Source organism: Sinohyriopsis cumingii, chromosome 17 (assembly GCF_028554795.1).
Source record: "Sinohyriopsis cumingii isolate HCF-2022 chromosome 17, ASM2855479v2, whole genome shotgun sequence".
In the NCBI taxonomy this organism is placed as follows: domain Eukaryota; kingdom Metazoa; phylum Mollusca; class Bivalvia; order Unionida; family Unionidae; genus Sinohyriopsis; species Sinohyriopsis cumingii.
In genome coordinates, this window is record NC_142977.1 from 44,185,568 (window position 1) to 44,207,587 (window position 22,020).

General features: G+C 35.4%; 1 protein-coding gene across 9 annotated transcripts in view; it reads left to right on the forward strand.

Moving 5' to 3' along the window:
• The window catches only part of LOC149778530 (uncharacterized), a 71,126-nt gene extending 49,840 nt beyond the window's left edge, over nt 1-21,286 (forward strand). For 8 of the 9 annotated variants that reach the window (XM_089939403.1, XM_089939404.1, XM_089939406.1 and 5 more), the window contains 6 exons: nt 581-685; nt 2,001-2,057; nt 6,466-6,516; nt 18,947-18,964; nt 20,167-20,195; nt 20,890-21,286. In XM_089939403.1, coding sequence (XP_089795529.1) covers nt 581-685; nt 2,001-2,057; nt 6,466-6,516; nt 18,947-18,964; nt 20,167-20,177 — 242 coding nt within the window. In that variant the 3' untranslated portion in view covers nt 20,178-20,195; nt 20,890-21,286. The remainder of the gene's footprint in view (nt 1-580; nt 686-2,000; nt 2,058-6,465; nt 6,517-18,946; nt 18,965-20,166; nt 20,196-20,889) is intronic. The other variant, XM_089939405.1, reaches the window with a different exon arrangement.
• The last annotated feature ends 734 nt before the right edge of the window (nt 21,287-22,020 follow it).

Genomic DNA, 22,020 nt, shown 5'->3' on the forward strand with positions numbered 1-22,020 from the left:
ATTGAGTGTCAGTACACATCGTGTGTGGCAGTGTCAATACATGGAGTGTCAGTTATACATCTGTGGCAATGTCAATACATGAAGTGTCAGTTATACGTCTGTGTCATTTTTCATATATGGTGTGTCAGGTATACTTTTTTGGTAGTGTCAACACATGGAGTGTCAGTTATACGTCTGTGGCAGTGTCAATACATGGAGTGTTAGTTATATATCTTCTGTGGCACTCTTAATACATGGAGAGTTACAACCGGACCCTCGAAATATGAAACATTCATACACAAATGCAATATTTTAGAATGCATACTGAATCTTCAGTGACTCTGTATATGTTCTTGTGTCAATACCCCAACCTACAGTGCATACATATCAGATTGTTATTATCAATGATGTATGAAATATAATGAACAAATTAAAATAGTTAAACCAAAAGCAAACCTTTAACAAGAAGTTTACATATAGTTTCTTTGTTTTTAGATATCCATTTCCACCGTTTAAAACGACCTATGATACAACACTGAAAATAAGAATCACTATGCAAAGATGTCATTGTTTGTCATTTGTCTTTCATCGAATATTTTAGGTTTAGGACAGTTTTCTCAATCCTCACCTCAAGGGGCAGATTTGACAGGCTTCACTGGGCTATCTCAGGCTGGGGCAAACCCATTCTCCCAAGGATCAACATCTGGTAATTATTTGTCTGTCTCTCCGTATGTATGGCAAGCCTTATTCTATTTGTCAATCTGTCTGACGCTTGGTCTGCTTATACTTTTCCCGTGTGATGTTAAAGATGACAGACTTGGTCAAATAAACATAAAAGCAACACAAATAAAAGGCTTAAAATGTTTTATGTTTGCATCTAAATCAAGAAACGTTGGGATATAAACACGATGCAGGACAATTATGACAAACTCCAACGTAAAGAGATCTCTTTCCAGCTAAATGGACACACACGCATCATGTTGACTATTTATAGCTTATCAATGCCCGCTTGCAGGTTAATATGATCCTAGCTGCATCAGACCAATTGTATACGAATCGGTGTTTATTTTAACACTTTTAACTCGTTAACCTAATTTTACACTATGCAAGTAAAATCTGATGATGTAATGGGTCTGTGCAAAATTACTAAAAATGTTAAACTTAAACGAGCATGCTACTAAACGTTACTAAATTACAGACGTTGCAAATACAGACTTGTGTTTTTATTATAGTCTTTCAACTAAAATATACTTCAATATCGGGCCACTGCTCTACGTACAACCATAGAAAATTAGTATACATCTTCCGTGTATAATATTTCCTTAAAAGGTGTTTATGTTATATACAGGATCTTTTATCTTTAATTGTCTTTAGATTTATTGCTGTTGCAGTGTGATTGTGTGTATAGGTATCATTTTATAAGAACATAAAGCGTCCTTATCTTTGAGACAGCAACATTTGCAGACTAATTCGAAAACAGGAATTTCATTTTGAGGGATTTCGAAACTAGCCCGATTGGCTTATTGATTATTATCGAGACCACGAGGGTCCGTGTTCGAATCCTACCATCAAATTAAGCCAGACAGGCTCTCGTGGTGTGTCACTGAGTAGGGACACTTTACTCAAATTGTTTCGGCATCAGATAACACTCAAAACAAAAACTCTCGGCATCAAATAGCACTCACTGTACTGTTGAAAAGCAACCAAACCCAATCGAAACCGATTGTGGATCTAATATGATTACATTATTTTAGGCTTTTGAGTTTTGTTTTGCAGTCTCCTTAACGCCTAACGTTCTTCATCGCCTAAAACATAAGGTAGCCAATATTTATTTTAATTAAAGCATGTTTACTCAAAGTAATAAGCATTAGCTCCTCTAGGACATCATAGCTGGTATATTAGTGAAAATTGTTATATATCCACATAAAACAAGTGGGAAAGGCGCAGTCTGTGATAGTACTACTTAAGTATATAGGGAATAAATCAGAATTGCTACAATTATTGTGTTCAACTAATTTCAGGAGGACAGTTTGGTGGTATTTCATCCGGTGGATCAGCAAGTACTTTCTCCGGGCAGGGTATGTTCTTTTAGTTGTAAACCTGACAACCTGTTGACCTGTAGTAATCTATTCTTGACACCTGCCACTTTGGAAGATCTTATCTCTTTGATTATCAATGCAGTCCAGGGAGAAGATTTGCTGCCTTGGTCCAATAATCTCAACATTTCATCTACTAATCGACCCTTTTCTTGACCAGCGAATGGAATGGACATGTTTGTGTGAATCGTCTTGCAAATATCCATTGAGGACTTTTAATAACAATGGTTTTGTTGCATCACAAGGCACCAGACGAACACAATCTATGATTGCCTTTGTCTGCCTATCCAGATGTATGTAATTTTCAACAGATATGCTAATGAATAAGCGAGACAATTGCTTAGATATAACACTTTCGCCTTGAGTGAACTATGAATGCTTAAGAAGTGACATAGTCTGCTTGAGATCTAATTTATTTTTGGTCTGTAGTTTATTTTTCTTTTGTTTTGAAATTAAAGTGGGTGTTTTTGAATCAGTTTTCCAGCATTTATACAGTTTGATGTCCTTGAAATTACTTTCGTGCTAATTCGAATATTCTGAATTACTTATTAGACGTATTAGAATAGTTCTCTCCGGTCAGCATTATTTTTCACACAGAACGTAATGAATTACGTCGCCTGCTGGAAAACTGGCGTATGAATTTGAAAATTATTCACCCTGTACCGAGTTCCCTTTATATGAATTGTTATCATTCGTCCATTGAATTATTTTCACACTTCTAGATTCCATCATCTCTTAACCAGAACGGATAGATGTACGAACGGAAGTAAATAGCGGTGGATCTATCACACCAAATATAAATTCAGGTTCGCTACCCGAAGTACACGATCATCCAAATGGGTCATAATTATACAACTATACAATCAAATTGCCATATGAAAGTCAGTCTGGTCAAAGTGGGGATCAAATCGATGTAAACCAACCAGAAAGTTTAGAATACAATTGATTTGACAGTGGCCGGACGATGGTCAGTATGTCTGTTCATCTAAGCGAGTTGAAAATTGCGTATTAAGACTAATGGATTGGCCAACAGTATACAAAGATCAATGGCACCTAATGTGATGAGATAATAACAAGCGAGGTTTCGTACTATCATGTCATACAAGTAAGATGATCCACATTGCTTCTCAATGTATAGTGTTTATATTCCATAACTTAAATGTTTAAATATGATCGAATTAGTTGTACTGAAAAATCCATCAATATAAAATTATATTCGAATGACATTCATCACAATTATCAAAATACATTGACTTGAGACACAAAGATGGGGACTGCGATTATTTCAATAGAATATTAACAGCAATATTCATCAATCTGAGTATAAATGCAGTTTATTGTTGTAAATCTCATGAATCAGACTTTTGGGCATATAAATTTTGTTATAACAGCCAATAAGTAAAGAGCCCTGACATCTGACCGTTTAGCAGATATCCCAAAACAGAAAATTTAATCTGGCCACCGCATTATATTTGTCCCTCAACAAATATTGCGACCGCCTTTGGAATTTTTTAAATTCGACTTCTGTTGCATTCCAGTTTTGAACCAATGTTAGAAACCTCAAACATTAAAACTTAAGGGTTTTCTACACATATTATGACTCACAAGAAACAAAGAAGCAGTTCAATTTCTGTCAAAATGAATGAGGTACAGATGAGTAATTAGATCAAATTGGCCACGTTGTTTATAGTAATTACATTCATATGCCCATTCTGATTTAAATTTCAAACGCCTGATATACCTCTTGCTCAAGAATTTTACCGAAACTACTGAAGAATCATATTTCTAACTAACTCCGACGATTGCATTTGCCAAAGATCAAAAAAGCGATACCTATACTTCCTCTTGTTTTACTTAGGTTCCAACATGTAAGCATACATACATACATACATACATACATACATACCTCTGCATCATCAGGATCTTGGTTAACGATACAGTACATTTTTGTTATAATATTCAGTTTCCATTGGTTCGTACCGAAAGCAAAATTCCCTGAACGTAGTAAAGAAAGAATGCTCTGGAGATTCGACGCTGTGTCATATCGGTAGACTGTTATCGGAAATTAAATTTGGTCCGCATATAAGACACGCTGTGTCTGAAGTCAGTTTCAGGTAATGTATCCACAAGAGCTGTTGCCGCAAATTAAGTTTTAGCACCACAAGCAAACCGAGCTAATTTCGTATTGCTTATACCTTCCGTTTGGAAATAACTCTCATTGCAACACACTTATATGTAATTAAGAATAAAAGAAAAGGATCAAAACTAGTGCGTTTGGTAAAACATGCTGAAAATACGGCGAAGATAAGCACATATAAAACTGATTTCACTCGACGTGAAGAATGAACAGGTGAGCTGCTTTCTGTCTTATCAATGTATGTGAAATGATGCAATGTGTATGTAATTATTGTTTTGAAACTCCTACAAAAGTACGTAGCTTGAAATTTATAATGAGATTGATACTTTTCAGTGTCCTTCATGAAATTGGTCATAAACACGATTCGCCTTCAGTGAAACTATTCTTTGACTATGAAAATGAGATATTCAATAACTCGGGTATTTATTCTCTTGGAAGAAAAAATATATATTATCATTTAACCAGAGAAGTTTTTATTTTATTTCAATACTACTTGCAAAAGCAAAGGCTATTCACATTTGCCTTACATATGGGTAAATTCCTCCTTGTGAATGCATTGTCATTTCATATTCAAAACGTAAATCAAACACCAAGCCTTGTCTGGACATCGCTCGCTCTATCAAGGTAAATATAACAGTGAAACTTTGTGTTCTCCGGGCATCATTGTATGAAGGTAGATAGATCGCTTTGTCTTTATCAGTGCAATGCTGAAGTTTAAGTCATATATATATATATATATATATATATATATATATATATATATATATATATATATATATACATATATATATATATATATATATATATATATATATATATATATATATATATATATATATATATATATATATATGACATACGTTATATCCTATGATAATACATAATTGTTCATTAGCCATTTGCTTGCTTGTATACTCAAGATAATATACGGAGAGAATGAGAGAATATTGTGTCTTCTGATATAATATATATATGCGCATGTTACTTAATAACGTTTTGAGCCTGTATGAGCATTAGGTATAACTGTTTAATTTTACAGGTTTCCAGAGAGAGCAATATAAAAAGAAAAGAATATTCATCTTTCGCTTTTGAAATACAAAAGGATGAAAGTGGATGCCATATTGAATTTTTTGTACATTGTACTGATTTTTGAAGAGAATCTTTAACGCCTTAAAGAGATTCATTACATTCAACGGACGTATATTATCAATAAGACAGTTCGATATAAGCGTAAAGCAATAAAGTACAAATCTGAATCAGACACTGACACGAACAAAAAGGTTTCATCTGTGCATCCGGATGCTGAAATGCATAATTGCACTTATCTAACTCTGAACTATTATTAATGATGCAGGCGGGTGAGGCTGTACATTATCCTCTGATTAGGCGTTTTATATATCATGAGCTGCAGACGGGTGGGATTCACCCACCCATATCACCCACATACTAGTCTATATTACGAACGTTTCACATTACACAGGCTTTTGTTTTTATTATTCAAATGTGATTTAACTTGGCAACTCCTTTTTTAATGCATTAAAGCATCATATAGCGCAGATGGAGCACATACAACCATCATGTAAAAGAGACAGAGCGCATACAACAGTTATGTATGACAGATAGGGCGCATACAACCATTATATATGACATCGAGCGGCCATCAGCTCAGTCCATTTCCGATTGATGTTATGGCACTTTGAATAGAAAATATGTAAACGCATATTGTGTGTTGTGCGTATATATATATATTATTGATTGGATATGGGACTTGTACTAGAAATACAAACGAACAAACCAAACTAAAAACGAAAAGCATACGGTAACCTGTCTTTTAATTTATTTTGCCATCGATGCTCTTCAAGCTTCAGATAAAGGCAACTGTTACGCTACTGCTATTTTGTATACTTTGTTTTTGTTAACACCGCGTTACTTGCATGCGTGGATATTTACCGGAATGCTGTACGTACCGCTTGACTAGGGATAGGGAAATACGTTTGTCATAAGAACTTGCTAATCACCACTCAGATTCAAAGGATGTTACATTATATATATATATATATATATATATATATATATATATATATATATATATATATATATATATATATTCTTTTTTGCCATTTTCTTATACGGACAAAGTGTACACAAGTAAAGTTTTCGTTAATCTAATATTACGCCACAAAGCACCGCTATGTCATGTTTGCACCATTAATGCTTGCTTCTATATATGATCTGCATTTACGGATATTTTAGGCGGTTCAAGTAGAGGAAATCTGGCAGATCAGACGTTTGCAGGACCACCCGGTAAGCTAACTTATTATTATTATTATTATTATTTATGCCATCACCAGAATTTGCTTAGATCATTAACAGACTGGCGATTGCAAACATAAAACATAAAAGAGTAGGTACTGTAAGGGTCAATTTCGGCCCTTAATCCGATCCGATTAAACTGGTAGATAAAAGATGGTACCTCTCTGTTCCTCAAATATGCCTTTAATTGTATACAGGACCTCTTTTGATAAAGCAAAATAAATAACCAATGATTTCATTTTCATTGTGGTACATGTTGTGGATCATATACACTTTGACCATAACGTTCCTATCACACATATTGCCGAAACATATACATCCAGAATTATGCATCTGCACACAATGGGCATAATTGTCAGATAAGACTTAGAAACTTGATGTTTGTTTTGAGACGTTTAAATGATGTGTATTTTTCCAGTATGTTTGCTTGATTACCTCGTACGTCTATTTTCATTTTCATTTAAAACGTTTGGCTCATGATTATGTTTAGCATTGACTTGCTGTCAAATATCTTGAGAGAATTGCCCCATAAAAAACAATTTATCTATTTCTTAATGATTTTCTTTGCAAAAATGCAGTGCTTACACTTTGTACATTAATAATAACAGAATCTTGATATGGTGTATAAAAAAAAATTACAAACTCTTAAAATGTCAGCGACGAAAGCATTGTTTTAATGTTTATTTTGTTTATATAAATTTCGGGTGTGGGAAAGCTTAATATGTGTTGGGGCCCCTAGTGGCCGAGTGGTCTAAAGTGCTCTCCGTTACGGATTACTGCTATCTCACCTCTGTCTGCGTGGGTTCGAGTCTCGGATTCGGCCAATGTGGGTATGTGAAAAAGCTTGCCAGTAGCTTCTCGTGGGTCGGTGGTTCTTTCCGGGGTTTTCTCGGGTTCTTCCTCCACCATTAATACTGGCCGCCATGTATAGCCTACCGTGTGCTGAAAAATGGCGTTAAACCCTACAACAACAACAACAACAACATAATCTGTGTTATTAATTCGAAAATTCGAAACAAGTTTTATTTATGACGCTGATTTATTATTTTATTTTATATAATATATATATATATATGTATATATATATATATATATATATATATATATATATATATATATATATATATATATATATATATATATGTATTGAATTGTATGGGTTGGAGGTAGTACAATAGCTTTTAACCATGCAGCGTGTAGGGCTTGTACAACATGTACGGTATGATTTTATACCTTCACCGACAGAGGATAACAGCTTTTTGATACATTAATTGTCAAGATAATTATAGAAGAGACACTGGTTTATTACTTTATATCAAATGGGTCCACACAATTGATGGTATGTAAAAGAAAATCAACAGATTAATAAACATATTTGTTCCAACGCGCCACGCCCACCCCCCTGCTTCATTATTTTACTGTCGACAACATTACTGTGGCGTAATCGATTAATTAGAACTCGGCATTATTTTATGACATATTTGTTCTTAAACACATATCATTAATCCCGTAGGTTTCCATACATTCACTGGTTATTAAAATCAGAAAAACGCTCTAGATTTCGTTGTGGATTCATTCGTCCAATATTATTGCATGTAATTTTCCCGAGTTTATTTTTTTATATCAAGTGACTAGAAAAGTAAGGATGGCCTAGTTTGAATATCCAGAACCATATGAATTCCTCTGTATAGCATGTAGTTTGAATTCCTTAAATCTTGTACTTGAAATATTAAAGTCTACAGCATTGAAGTTAAAGCCGTCCATATTAAATTGGTCTTCTCATAGACCATGGAAGTACAGAACTAAATCTTGGAAAGATATATATCACTTTTGATCTATATTAGATTGCACAATTAAACAGGAAAATTAACAAAAGTTCACGTGTGGAAAATGTCCTCAAATGTTTCACATCTGCAATAATATGGACGTATAAAACAATACTTTATATACATTCACGCATGCCGAAGCATACAAAAACTAGAGTCCAGAGAGAGCAGGACGTTTTAATGGATCTCGTTTACCATACTCCTTTATAAAGGGATTTCTGTACTAGACATGAGACTGGCAATCAAACTATTTGTTTGTAACTTGGTTTGAGAAAAAAAAATGCAGCTGTGGTCGACTATCTCGCCCGTTTCGGACGATACACGTACACATATACAACACGTATAAACTCTGTAAGTTTAAAGATAAAAGAAAAATATTATGCTATTAACCACCCAGCAGATGAATACTGGCAAGGATGCGAGGCATATACTTCCTAAGACTCCGTCACCTCCAGTTTTGTCTTGTCTTTCTAATACATTCTGTATGTATGTCTCGCTCCTGCTCACACACATACACACATAAACGATTTTAGTTTTATTCAACTCTCAGTATGAGTATGCTTCTTTTTATTCGGTCCATGGTTACCGACACACTCGGTTAACAATTTATAAATGCGCAATTTTACTGTTCACAGTGCCTAGACATATTCCTGTAAGATCATTTATTATTACATCGTAGACCCGGATCTGTCGTTGCAAAAATCTTCAATAAACCCCATCGGTAAACACGACCTAACATCAGTAGGTTCTGCACTGGTGCCACCTGCTATTTATAATTTAAATTTCAAATATTGCATATCTGCACAGTTGAGATTAATGGTTGATTTTCTTTGATTAATAATTCAGACATTATTATTAGTCCTATATCAGTATTTAGCTTCCTCTCATGTTAAGGTTATTGCAGCATGAAACTTTACTTGGGATATATATATATATATATATATATATATATATATATATATATATATATATATATATATATATATATATATAGTAGTTGAGAATAACCACACTTTTTAATAAGGAAAGAAGAACCCGGGAAAATCCGGATAAGAACCATTTACTCACGGGATGCTATTCATACGTTTTCTCACATACGCACATTGGCCGAGTCTGAGTCTTGGACCGACGCAGACAGAGGCGAGATGACAGTGATCATGAAAGGCGATCGCTATAGTCCACTCGGCCACCCGGGGTCCCAGTTTATTTCTCCCAAATATTGTGACGTTAGATATTCCTGTGTATGTCGTCCGCTTTCTGCAAAAACATTATAGGGTCATCATTATTCGCAGGAACTGATGACATTCAACGAATTTTCTAACGTCATCACATTTGCAGGAAATACTCTTCATTATATTAAAGAAAGAGTACTTTTACAGAAATACACACAATCTCAAAATATCAATTTTGTGCTCGAATCGGCCGGTTATACGGACATACTAGTTATGTAGATAGATCGGTTATAAAGACATACAGTTTATACATATAGACTGGTTATACACGTATACCACCTGCTCAGTGCTGTATCAGATATTGCATGTTTGCATAAATAAATATAAGTTGCTAACCAGAACCCTGTTTGATTATCACATAACCATGGAGACAGAAAAAAAAAAACATATGGTCGTATCGGTGCATGCATTCTTGGCAGGGTCGGATTAAAGCTTTTTTTTTGGGGGGGGGGGACGGGGAGGGATACTTAAAGGAGACCAGAAACCAATGGAAATATAGAATAATAATAAAAGTACTATGGCTGAAAACCTTATTCTGAAGTATCATCTGCGACCGTAATGCCAATATTTAAATATTGGCCTATCTTCTAGGAGCTGAATTTCCGTGACCTCGTATGCAAAATTTCCGCGCCTATTCGGTTACTTTCGGGATGTGACGTCATAGTAGCGACTCCAGCAGCCCAAGTGGGAGTTGCCAGAGTAAAAGACAATACCGTTTTGCGTTGCTTACGGGTGTAATAGAACATTAAGAAAAGCCTGTTGACATAAATTAAAAAAAATCTTTTCCGAAAGATAAAGGCATAATGAAAGAATGGGTACATTATTACAAACGAGTCGATTTCAAAGCAACACCATACAGCACTATGTGATCGTTACATTTCTCAAAGGAATGTTACGAGAGGGATCATGAAAAAATAGCAGCTCAAAGATACGCAAATGCTAGGCCTAGACTAAAAGTTGGCGCTGTTCCAGACATACCTTTGGACACTTTAAATCCTGGGAAAAGTGTTAAATGTGTGAGTTACGAAAATAGGCAGAAGGACGAGTAAGTGACCACAAAATGCAACAATCAATCCACATATCTTTTATCTAAAAACAGCAGTGCTAAAAACAAATCTGATAGCCCAACACCCTGGGCTCCTTCTGGTTTCAGTTCCGGCCCATCCTGTATTCAAAGTGAGGTGCCTGTCAGGCTTGTCGAAACAAAAATTGTTTGCATGAGGAAACTTTGATTGCGCTGGTGAAATGAGTAAATGTATTTTCAAGATGTTGACATACATGCCTTAACACGGCACAATCTAAATCAAATCGCCACTGTCCTAGGTGAAATTTAGATTTGATTTTAATCAAATGGAAGCTTTGCTAAAAATAATAGTCTAAAGCTGTCGTGTTTCGAGAAAACACAATTTTCAATAATCTTATAAAAATTAAAAATTTTAAAAAAATGCATTGTATACATGTAGTATGCATAAACGGTAATCTGTAATAATTGGAACTGATATAAAACTATTCCTTGGGCAGTTTAAAAAGCAGCGATTAAAAAAAAGAGGTAAAAGTTTTACATTAACTGTCTGACAATAGAACGGGGGGGGACTACTGACCCCCCCCCCCCTTGCCCCAATGTGCGACCGCCCATTTGACGTGCCTTTTCTCCCTGTGATACGCCTTATTATTCCCCCATGACAAGCCCCTTTTGCATATTCTGGTCAGTTCTGGCTAAATTGCAAAATAGCTAAAGTTTTGATTTAAGTACGCAAACGATAAAGCCGGTGTGACTAATGAACATAATCCTTATCCTTGCATTGATCTTGTGAAAAGGACTTCCCTTCGGACATACTTCAAAGAAACCATGTTCGACAGTGTGTGTATGCGTAAGCACCAGCAATTGATTACACTGGACAACAAATTTTTACAAAAGTCATGTTACTGAAATAAAATTAGTCAATTCTTATCAATTTTTATGTGCTGAACACGAATATGACAGTCAAATTGCAAAATTGGCTCTAGTTTTTTTGTAATCTGCAAGAAATTAATGTTTACATAACGAAATGCATTCCAATAGTAAAAGGTCAACTGTAATAGCCTACCTATAAAAAATCAAGTCATTGACTACATCTTAGATTTCTTCGCCTGTCTCTTGTACAGCTGTTCGGGAGCATCTCTGAGGAGTGTCCAGCAGTAGTCAGCCAGCATTGTAGTGGACCATTTTCCCTGGTATCTTTGTTCCATTGTTGCGATATCTTGATGAAAACGTTTGCCGTGTTCATCACTAACAATACCACAGTTGCTAGGAAAGAAATCCAAATGGGAATGAAGGAAGTGAATCTTTAGAGACATATTGCAGCCAAGTTTCTTATACTTCATCAACATGTCTTCTACTAGTTCCTTATAGTTTTCTGCCCTAACATTTCCGAGGAAGTTTGTAGAAACTAGGCGAAAAGCATTCCATGCTTGTTTCGCGTCACCTTCCAGCAAGTTGTTGAACCGGTCATCTTTGAAAAGCTCTCGAATCTGAGGACCCACAAAAACTCCCTCTTTAATCTTTGCTTCGCTGAGTCGAGGGAATTTTTCATGCAGGTATCGGAATGCTGGCAAAGTCCGGTCAATGGCTTTCACGAAGTTCTTCATCAAACCTAGTTTGATGTGAAGGGGTGGTAGCAAGATTTTCTGAGCCTCAACCAGAGCTGGGTGTTGGATATTCTTCTCTCCAATGGCTACATTCTGCCTGTGAGTCCATTCCTTCCTCATGTAGTGCATTTCCCTTGCTCGGCTATCCCACTCGCATAAGAAACACATGTATTTTGTATATCCTTGCTGCAGTCCCATTAAAAGGGCAACTACCTTCAAATCACCACAGAGGTGCCAGCTGTACTTGTTATACTCAATGGAATTCAGTAGCTGCCTTAAGTTATCGTATGTCTCTTTCATGTGGACAGCATACGCTACTGGAATAGATGGAAGAATGTTTCCATTGTGCAAAAGCACAGCCTTGAGACTCAGTTTCGAAGAGTCCACAAATAGTCTCCATTCTTGTGGGTCATGAGTGATTTTTAAAGCATTCATGAGGCCCTCAATATCGGAACAGAATATCAGATTACTTTCCTTTCTGAAGAAAGGCTCCAATTGCTGGTGGCACTTTCGATATGCAGTAATTGTGACATCTTCTTCTAGAAGATTCCATTGTTGGAGTCTTGATCCTAGCAATTCTGCCTTGTTCTTTGATAAGTCCAAATCACGAATCAGGTCATTTAGTTCTTCCTGTGTTATTCTGTGTGGGGTTGATGATGCACCACAGTGAAAATCTGGATCACTGCATGCTGATGGACCAGGAGAAGAACAGGTCGACTCACCTTTGTCTTCGTCAGATGAATCAAGAGAATATTCTGCTGGAGGTTCTGGAATAGGAAGTCCCTCACCATGTGGAACTGGTCTCAATGCAGACGGAATGTTTGGGTAGACTATTCTCGACTTCTTTCGCTTCGTTATTCCGCCGGAAAGAGGAGGAACCAAGCAGAAGTAACAGTCATTTAGGTGGTTGCTTGGCTCTCTCCACACCATTGGGACTGCAAACGGCATTGATGACCTTTTGCAATTCAACCACTGTGAAAGCTGTGTTGTACATGTAGCACAGCATATATGCGGAGCCCAAGGCTTGTCTTGGTCACCAACCTTGCATCCGAAGTAAAGATGATATGCCTTCTTCACTTGAGAATTGATACTTTTCTTCTGGTTGGCAAATGTCACTTCCCCACAAATATAGCAAAAATTGTCCGCGGTATTAACACACTTTCGAGGCATTACTGTTCTTTATTGTATGTAAATGGATAAAATAATAAGTTTTATGTAACAGTAGCTTGAACTGTCTCGCACAACGTCTAAAATATTTTAAATGCTGAACCTATCTGATTGGGCTTTATATAGTACACTGCTTACGTCAGCTTCAGCAGCCGCCTGGCATTAGTATAATAGGCCTACACATGTATAGTACACTGCTGACGTCAACTTACTTCAGCAGCCGCATGGCATTAGTATTGCATTGCATCAGAAAATGATGCAATCAACTGTGGATGATGTGAGCATGATGGTATTATGCAATGTTACATCATTATTCCGGATGTTGCTGCAGTCCTACTGGAGAAATTTACACAGTGAAACATAGAAAATGAGGTATATGAATATCTTCAAAACGAGAGCCAATACAAATTTTTCACGGTTATATTCGTGTTCGGCACACCAAAATACTACAGATTAGGGCCTTTTCAAGTCAGTAATGATTTCACTGTTGACCAGTGTTACCAAATAAACGATGCCTATTTTGTTGTTACTTACGATGCCATGGACTTCATTTTAACAGTTCAAATCTGCAGTCACAAGTTACCGTACTTGTGGCAACTGTTTTTCTCACGTTTTATGCCCCACCTTATTTCCTTAGGTTTAAGTCTTAATGCCTGTAACAGTTTGCTGAATAAAATATTTATTCAGAATTAGTTTTTTAGGCCTACATATACTGCATGGTATATTTTGTTTTATTCCTTGTAATTTAATCATGATAATTAAACTTTTCATATACGGTAGAGGATGGTCAGGTGTTAACTGGCCGAGTTTCTTTGGCGGAAATGGAGATGCGATTTTGTTTGCAGAGAAAATTTCAAAGTGATCATTCATTTAAACTAATTGGTGACAATTTTATTCTTTTAATTTTTTTTAATACTATAGTACTGTTGTAGTTGTTTAAAAAATCTGAAATTTACTTGAATAATATTTAATCTTCACGTTCTATTTACTGAAGAAGAAAAAAACTGTTGTATGATATTAATTATTTCGTCCAGTGCCGGTTTAGACGTGTGTGCGTGTGATTTGAATTTTTAACGTAGCTTTAACAATTTTTCAGTCATATCGCTACGATGTCTGCAGTGTGGCAGTTTAGACTGTGGATTGCATACGTTATATTTAAAAATGGTTTGAGTTTGGGTTTTTTCCTTCTGACAAATGAAAATTGACAGACATAATGTAATAATCGGGACTTCGCTGCGCAAAATTGAGAGATATTACGAGATCGGGAGGTAGATGAGGAAATACCCCCAAAATCGGGATGTTTTTCTCCCGGCTTGAGAGTTGACAGGTATGAACTGTCCGGGCTTGTGGAATTTCATTCAGGACTTTAGTTTATTTAAGTCACCAGCCCGGGGCCTGTGCCTAACAAATTTCTTTTAGCACTTACCAGTACAGTACATAAACTATTATATCAGACTGCAGATTCAGCTTTTGAATGTACAACCCAAATCTGGTCTCCTGTCTGTCTCGCTCGCCAATGTTTATGTTTGTATTCGAGGACTGGCTAGTATAGCGTCACGGTACCACGTGATCTGTCGTCTCATCAAAACTCGGAAAAACTCGGCAATTTACGGAATCATGGTATCTTCCACGCAATATAATCACCACCCGCTTACGATATTTAATTTATAAACATTGCAGTCGAATTAAAATCTGTAGAGAATTACATACGTAAAAGGAAAATTTTGATTTCTAGTCTCCTTTAAGATAGTTGGGCCCTGGTAGATTTACAGTTACACCCTGAAAACAATCCTTAAACTGTCGTTTACACGTTTATAATTATTATTACGATATTAGACCTAGTATTACGCCGTTATGACCTATATATATATTTATTTTAACACATGTAATTTTATCCTCGTCAGCCAGGTGGCCCGTAGCCCCTGTGCCCAAAACATCCTTAATCCGACCTGGTCCTTGGTAGTATGCCGTAGAGTAGTGCTATACAGGTAGATACGGCATCCTGTCATTCATTAGTTGGCACAAATGTCCTATATTGTTTATGTCGAAAAATAGCAGATTATGATGTGAAATATATGACGTTATAAACGTGACCCTGCATGCATTTTTCAATTATGTAATGGTCGAAAATACCAGTAAAATAGAACAAAATAATCATAAAATATATTTGTCATGGGTCGTGTTTGGTTTTCATCATATAGAACCGGAAGTCGACAGTTATGCATTTGTGAATGAGGCAAATTATGCATTTCTTTTGCATTTGCTAAATATATAATTTGTTTCAAAGTTTTTAGCCATGCTTAGTTTATTTTTTGAAAGTTTTAAATTAAAGTTTCTGCCGAATTAATAATTGTGATTTATTCTGTCACTATTTCATTGGAACAAATATTCATAGATCTTATTTTGTGCATACTACTGGTATGGTGATCAAGACTAAAGTATACTTTGGGCGACAAAACAATATTCAAAAGCGCAAACTCTATAATTCTTTATTCTGTACCTTTATTTTTTAATTATAAATGATAAGTAACTGATTTTCAAAAATAAGAAAGATTTTGCAAGTTTATGAAAAAAAGTATTTGTTGCTATAAAGAATATTTGTGATTTCAATACGCATGAAGTAGTGGTTTAACATTACGTGGTTACTTGTTGTGACGTCATTATACGTGCCAAGAAGCTGTTTGGGTCAGGGGCGCGCTTTAAGGCGCCTAATTAGTGCTTGATACATTCCAGTGAAGAGAAAAATATTTGATCATATTAACAATTTCATTTGTACAGCAATCGCCAGATGATTATATACTACAACAGCTTATTGCTCGGCATCGCTGCATTAATCTATAAAAAAATGTTTTCTTTTTGGTATGGAAAAATGTGTTCCTAATCGTTATGCTTTTTGCGCAACGCTTGCTGACCATAATTAATCATAATGGATGTTTGCACAGTTTGATGTACATCTAACCAAGATAGAGTCCAACTGAAACAATATTTATTAAAACAAACACTGTTTATATTTGCATTTTAGATCTTGTTACAGCTCAGTCCTAGCGACCATAAAATAGAAAGTCAAGAAATCCATTTAAATGTTGTGATAGAAATAAAACAGAACATTATAAAAATTGTGGACTTTACAGTTTTGACTGTTCTGATTTATGATTTGACATAACTAATGGCTGATCCAGGGCTTTATTATTTAGTCTGGAAAATCCGACTGAGAATACGTTCTGAATTTTATTTCACCTTAAATTGTCATTACAAAGGTTGCGAACTGGGGTAAAGGGTCTGGACCTGTTACTTCATCTTGGTTTATTGGTGTGGTCTCTCTCAGATTTACATCATAGAGGAGATCCCCTAGTGTTTAAAATTAAAGGGTGTTATTTGTTTTTGTAGTTTTACCCCACATGTTTTTTATTGTATAATTAATTTGATAAATTTCGATTTTATTCAGTTTTGTTCTAGGGTTTATACACCTCTCTAAATAGTGTATAGCTACTCCTTGACCTTTATTTCACCTTAAAATGTCATTACTATGGATACGAACTGGGGTAAAGAGTCTTGACTTGCTACTTCATCTTGGATACGCTTCAGAACAGACTGCGGTTTCATCAGATGTGACAAAGACAACATGTGTCCATTTCGTAACCATAAACAGCGACAGTCTAGAGATATTTGGCTGTGATTGACTTTTTGCATGGCTGTATGAAATGCACGCTTTGTGTTGGATCAAGGATTTGATACTCGTCTAGTTCTATCGCAGTCGGCTCCCGCGGTGGGACCTTGGGAAAGTAAATCAGCTTTCATTTCCGTCGCATGATACATCCAAACAAAGTCCTAAATGTGCTGCTAGAAAAACAAATACTGCCACCGGTCACAACTTTATGGAAGGGCTAGAGACGTATCCAAAATATATTGTTGCAATCTATCGTGTCGGGTTCCATTCATTCAGTATAGACGTAGAACAGCTGCACACAAACTTTGCCTTGTTTAACCCACCATACCCTCAACGCTTGACTAAACTTTTCACAGTTTTGCATCAACATGTGTATATTTGTAAGATTGGATTTAATTTCGTACGTTTTATAAATTTAATTTCGTACGTTTTACACATAGTGAAAGTACGGTTTCTGGATGAAATATTAGCTATTTGGACGAACAAGAAAAACTTTGACAAACGCTTTATGTAAACACTATTTGTAAAATCGATCATGGAGACCTTCTAAATTCGGCTCACAAGGACACTTTTGTCTATCCTTTTCCTCTACACCATACATGGTTAATTCCCAATTAAACAGCATTGCGCGCTTTACCATTGCTATCGATTCCAAATCTAAGCGCATCACACGCGCGGCAAATGGCGCACTTACAACTACTGGGTCCTTGTAGTACTTATTAGAATTTTCGTGTCCCTGATTTTCAGTTAGAAGGAGTGCTTCTGGCTCCGGCACCAGTGCTGCGGGTCCGGTGGTTAGATCACCGATACCTAGTGGCCAGCCAGATTTGGTTGTTCTTCAAATGTCTGACCTCAGGCGGGAAAACGTACCTTCCATGATTAGCACTTTGTCGGGGATGTCTGAAATGAGAGGCAGTAAGTAATATTGTTTCCCCATACCGCCTCTGTACACACAACATTTCAGAAAATATAATTCAATTATAAAGTGATGAGAACACTTCTAAAAAAGTTATAATTTTGGTGTTAGAGGCCGTGGATGTCCTTGTCTGTTACACAGATCACACGTACTACGGCTCGTTTCAAAGCTTATGCATATACTCTCCTTAAGCGCTAACAGGATGGACACTAATTTCTAAACATGACAAACGTATTTGAACTGATGTGAAAATTAGTATCGGTAGTAAAGATAAGTCAGTAATTTGCAGTAGAAGAAGGAAGAAGAAGAAATAGTGCCATAGTTTAAACTAATTTCCAATACTAGCCATTCAGCTGTATATGCTGGATAAATTGATGCCTTTCATTATCTTACACCATTTAAGTAATGTGATTTAAGAGTGCAAATTTCCTTTTGTTAAAAATAAATTATCAAAGTCTCCGTAAACCACCTCCATTCCTCCCATCCCACCCTCCCGTAAAATACAAAACACGCAAACCCAAACATAACAAGCCGATGAATGTTGAGGCGTTTGTTGTGCCAATGGTCAATGCTGTTGAATTAAATAAACTTACTGTAAAATAGACAGCTCTTCGAAAGACTATTCTACCCTGAAACTATTTCAATACTAGTTAACAATCAGGCACAGGCATACACGTTCGTTCTTTGATGCACTAGAGCTAACGAAAAGGTTCTTGCACAGCCATTAATGCTTTGTTTTAACTTTTACGCTTCATTTAATATAGGCAACAAAATCCACTGTGATACATAATCTTGTAATAAAATGTAAGCATGCTTATGCCAGATTTCTGTGATAACTGGCCAATGTCAGCTACAGGTGTTAATGTTGTTATTTCGTTATTCTTATATTTATTTTTCTATTGGTTTTCTGTACCAATATATAGCTTGTTTTATGCACTTATGACGATTTCATGGAAATATCTAACTTCATTCTTGTATTTTGTAGGACAAGGGGCAGCGTCAGGTACGTTTTGTATCCACATTAAACGAAGAAACAATGTCAAATCGTGAATACTACTACTACTGCTGCTGCTGCTGCTGCTAATAATAATAATAATAATAATAATTAGTGGCAGTAGTAGCAGTGGTATTGCAGTTTTCCCATTGTTGATTCACTGAATTTTTTTATTAGGTTTTACAACAATAACAAAATCGCCCAATCTTTTAACACACAGATAAAGAGATGATATATACGCTTTTGAGTTGAAATAATTAAATACGTAACAAGTGGACACTTTTGTATTATAACGAGTGGCGAACTAAGCTAAACCCTGAAGGTATGTAGCAACCATGATGGTATCATACTGCAAAGGGCATATTCAAATATCCATTATGTAACACATGAAGGCGAAGGTGATCAAAGCTCGTTTAAGTCATCATCGCATCATCGCAAAAAATTACCGCATCGATGGTTGGGTGAATTTTCAGCTATCATCATCAATTTTTTTTCAAGTACGAATTATATTTCAACATCATTTGTATCAACATACAGAACAACATCATTCATCTGATATATGCTGAAAAGGATTGGTCTATGTAAATGTAATCCGCCATGTTGGTTCTTGATTAATGGAAGATTCCATATTTGATACAGGACTGACCAATTATGTGACCCTTGGGGTGCCAGATCTAAACATATAAACATAGTCAACACACTAGACAAATCATATCATAAGCGGAACTCGTGTAGAAATTAAAAGGAATTAATAAGAACAAGATAATGCAGATGATGTTTGTTTCCCCGTCGCACGGGATATCCCCACCCCAACAATGCTTACTATATTAATCCGCTCGAGAAATGTTTTAACAAAACTAAAAGTCTCTTAATTTGTCGCATGAAAACATTCATTAAATGGACAAAATTCGTAATTATACACAGAAGACACATTTGCACAGTCACTGTCCTTGTTAATTGTGAAATTTGGAACTTCCTGTTGAATGAAGCCCTTAATCTCATTATTATAGAATGAATGAAAAGAGAACGTCGACGGCTTTTGTCTTTAAAATATATAATACAAAGAAAGCTACGTCTTTAACATCTCTAGCGGAATCATTCAGGCCTTTGTTTAATTTTGCCCGAAATCCGAATTTCTGACTAGTTGATTTTGGTTCCGTATATTTGGATGTTAGTTTCAGTATTATTCATTTTCTTGTTTTCCTTTTCAGGTGGTCCTTGAGACAGATACAAGATAGAGGTATGTTTAATTAAGATAATACGGATCGTGACTGGAATGTTTTCACTAGTAAGCATGAACATGAAATAAGTGCCAAAAACATAGTGGGGACAAAACTGCACAGGTAAGCCGCAAAGAATGCAATGAATAAAACATTGACGTATTTCCTATTAGGCAGACAAGAACGTTGACTCTGGCAGCGTTATTCCAGGAGCGGCAGATTTTGAAGTATGAAAATTAACCTGTGCTTAATATAATTTATTTTGTCAAAAAGCAAAAATAATAAAAGTAAGAAAAAGATGCAAAGTGTAGCTAAATTGTTCCGTTATTAAACTTGTAAAGGTCTTTGTAAAGGCTTTAATTTTAAGGCTTTGTTGAGGCGAGTGACAATAATGCATCAATCTCTATAATGAGTGGACGGGACAATCTAATGTCACAAGAAACCTACCTAGTTGGCGTTTGTTTAATCTGATTGCATTTTTCTTTTCACTGAGTTTGTCCATATAATAATTTCTTGTAGACCTTTATTTTTTTCTTCTCAAGACAATGTGTTGCAACACATAGCAAATAATTATGTGAACAAGCGTGGTGCTACAATTAATATATGAAAGGAAAATTTCATTGTGCATTTCATTCTATTTGGTAATTTTTTGTATCTGCTTTTACCACAAAGAACCTTTGTAACAATTGACTAATGTATGTATTTTCATTTCAGTACAGGAGATGCAAATGAAGGGGCAGTGAAATGGTCCTTCTGAAGACATCTCCCAAGGTTTAGCTGATGTAATGTGATTACCTCTAGATAACGAAGCCGACTTATTTCAATTTGAAATGGCTGCGGGAAATTTTGTTTTAAATTTGCTAAATATTTTAGAGACAAATAAAGTGTGTTAAATTTAATGTGTATTACTTACTTCTCATGGAAAATTTAAATCATGGAATGTAACCAATCATCTAGTGTATATTCCTGCGGTAGCCGAACATTAGCTCCAGATGATGAGAACAGTTTTCAAATGTTGATTTTTCGCTAAAATAGGAAATATTTTTATAATTTGTTTTATCATATATTTCGCTTCTGAATAAAAACTGTGATCGTGTGGTAATATCTTAAATTCTTATTGGTCAATTTATTGTTACATTATTGAAAGAAAGGCATATTATTTACCACGATAAAATGACACGAAAATATATTTCCATCCCTTCTGTCGTTGGTAAATTATTTTAACTGCAGTTAGGTTTACCTTTGAAATACCCTGAATACTAAGCGGGAACGTCATGCTTTCAGCATAATAAATATATTTTAAGCGCCATATCAGCTTTATGGTAACTTGAATGAAAACGTTTCTTTAATGTTTTTTATGTTTGACTAATGTTTTTTTTTATGATGTACTAAAATTTGTTAGAGAAACAAATACTACTACTTTGCTTTTAAATCTTACTTTTGACATATTTTTTTAACAAAATAGACGAATAATGAAATTACATAGCGACGTGACTTGTTAACTGATACACTCTTTCCTTACCTAAACTTCAGTCCTAGGGGATACATATATATATATATATATATATATATATATATATATATATATATATATATATATATATATATATATATTCTTCATAGCATAAAGACAGTTGCTTAGTAGCTAATAGACTGTTGCTTCATAGCCCCTCTGATAACCATATATTAATCCAATGATTAACCAGATTTCTGATGATTAAATCACCAAATATTAATTTTGGGGAGACGATATTATTTATTATTAGGACAGTGTCGAATCGCATTGACGGTTTATCCTTGAACTTGTACGAATCCAGAAATCAATTATAGTTCTTCAATCTCCTC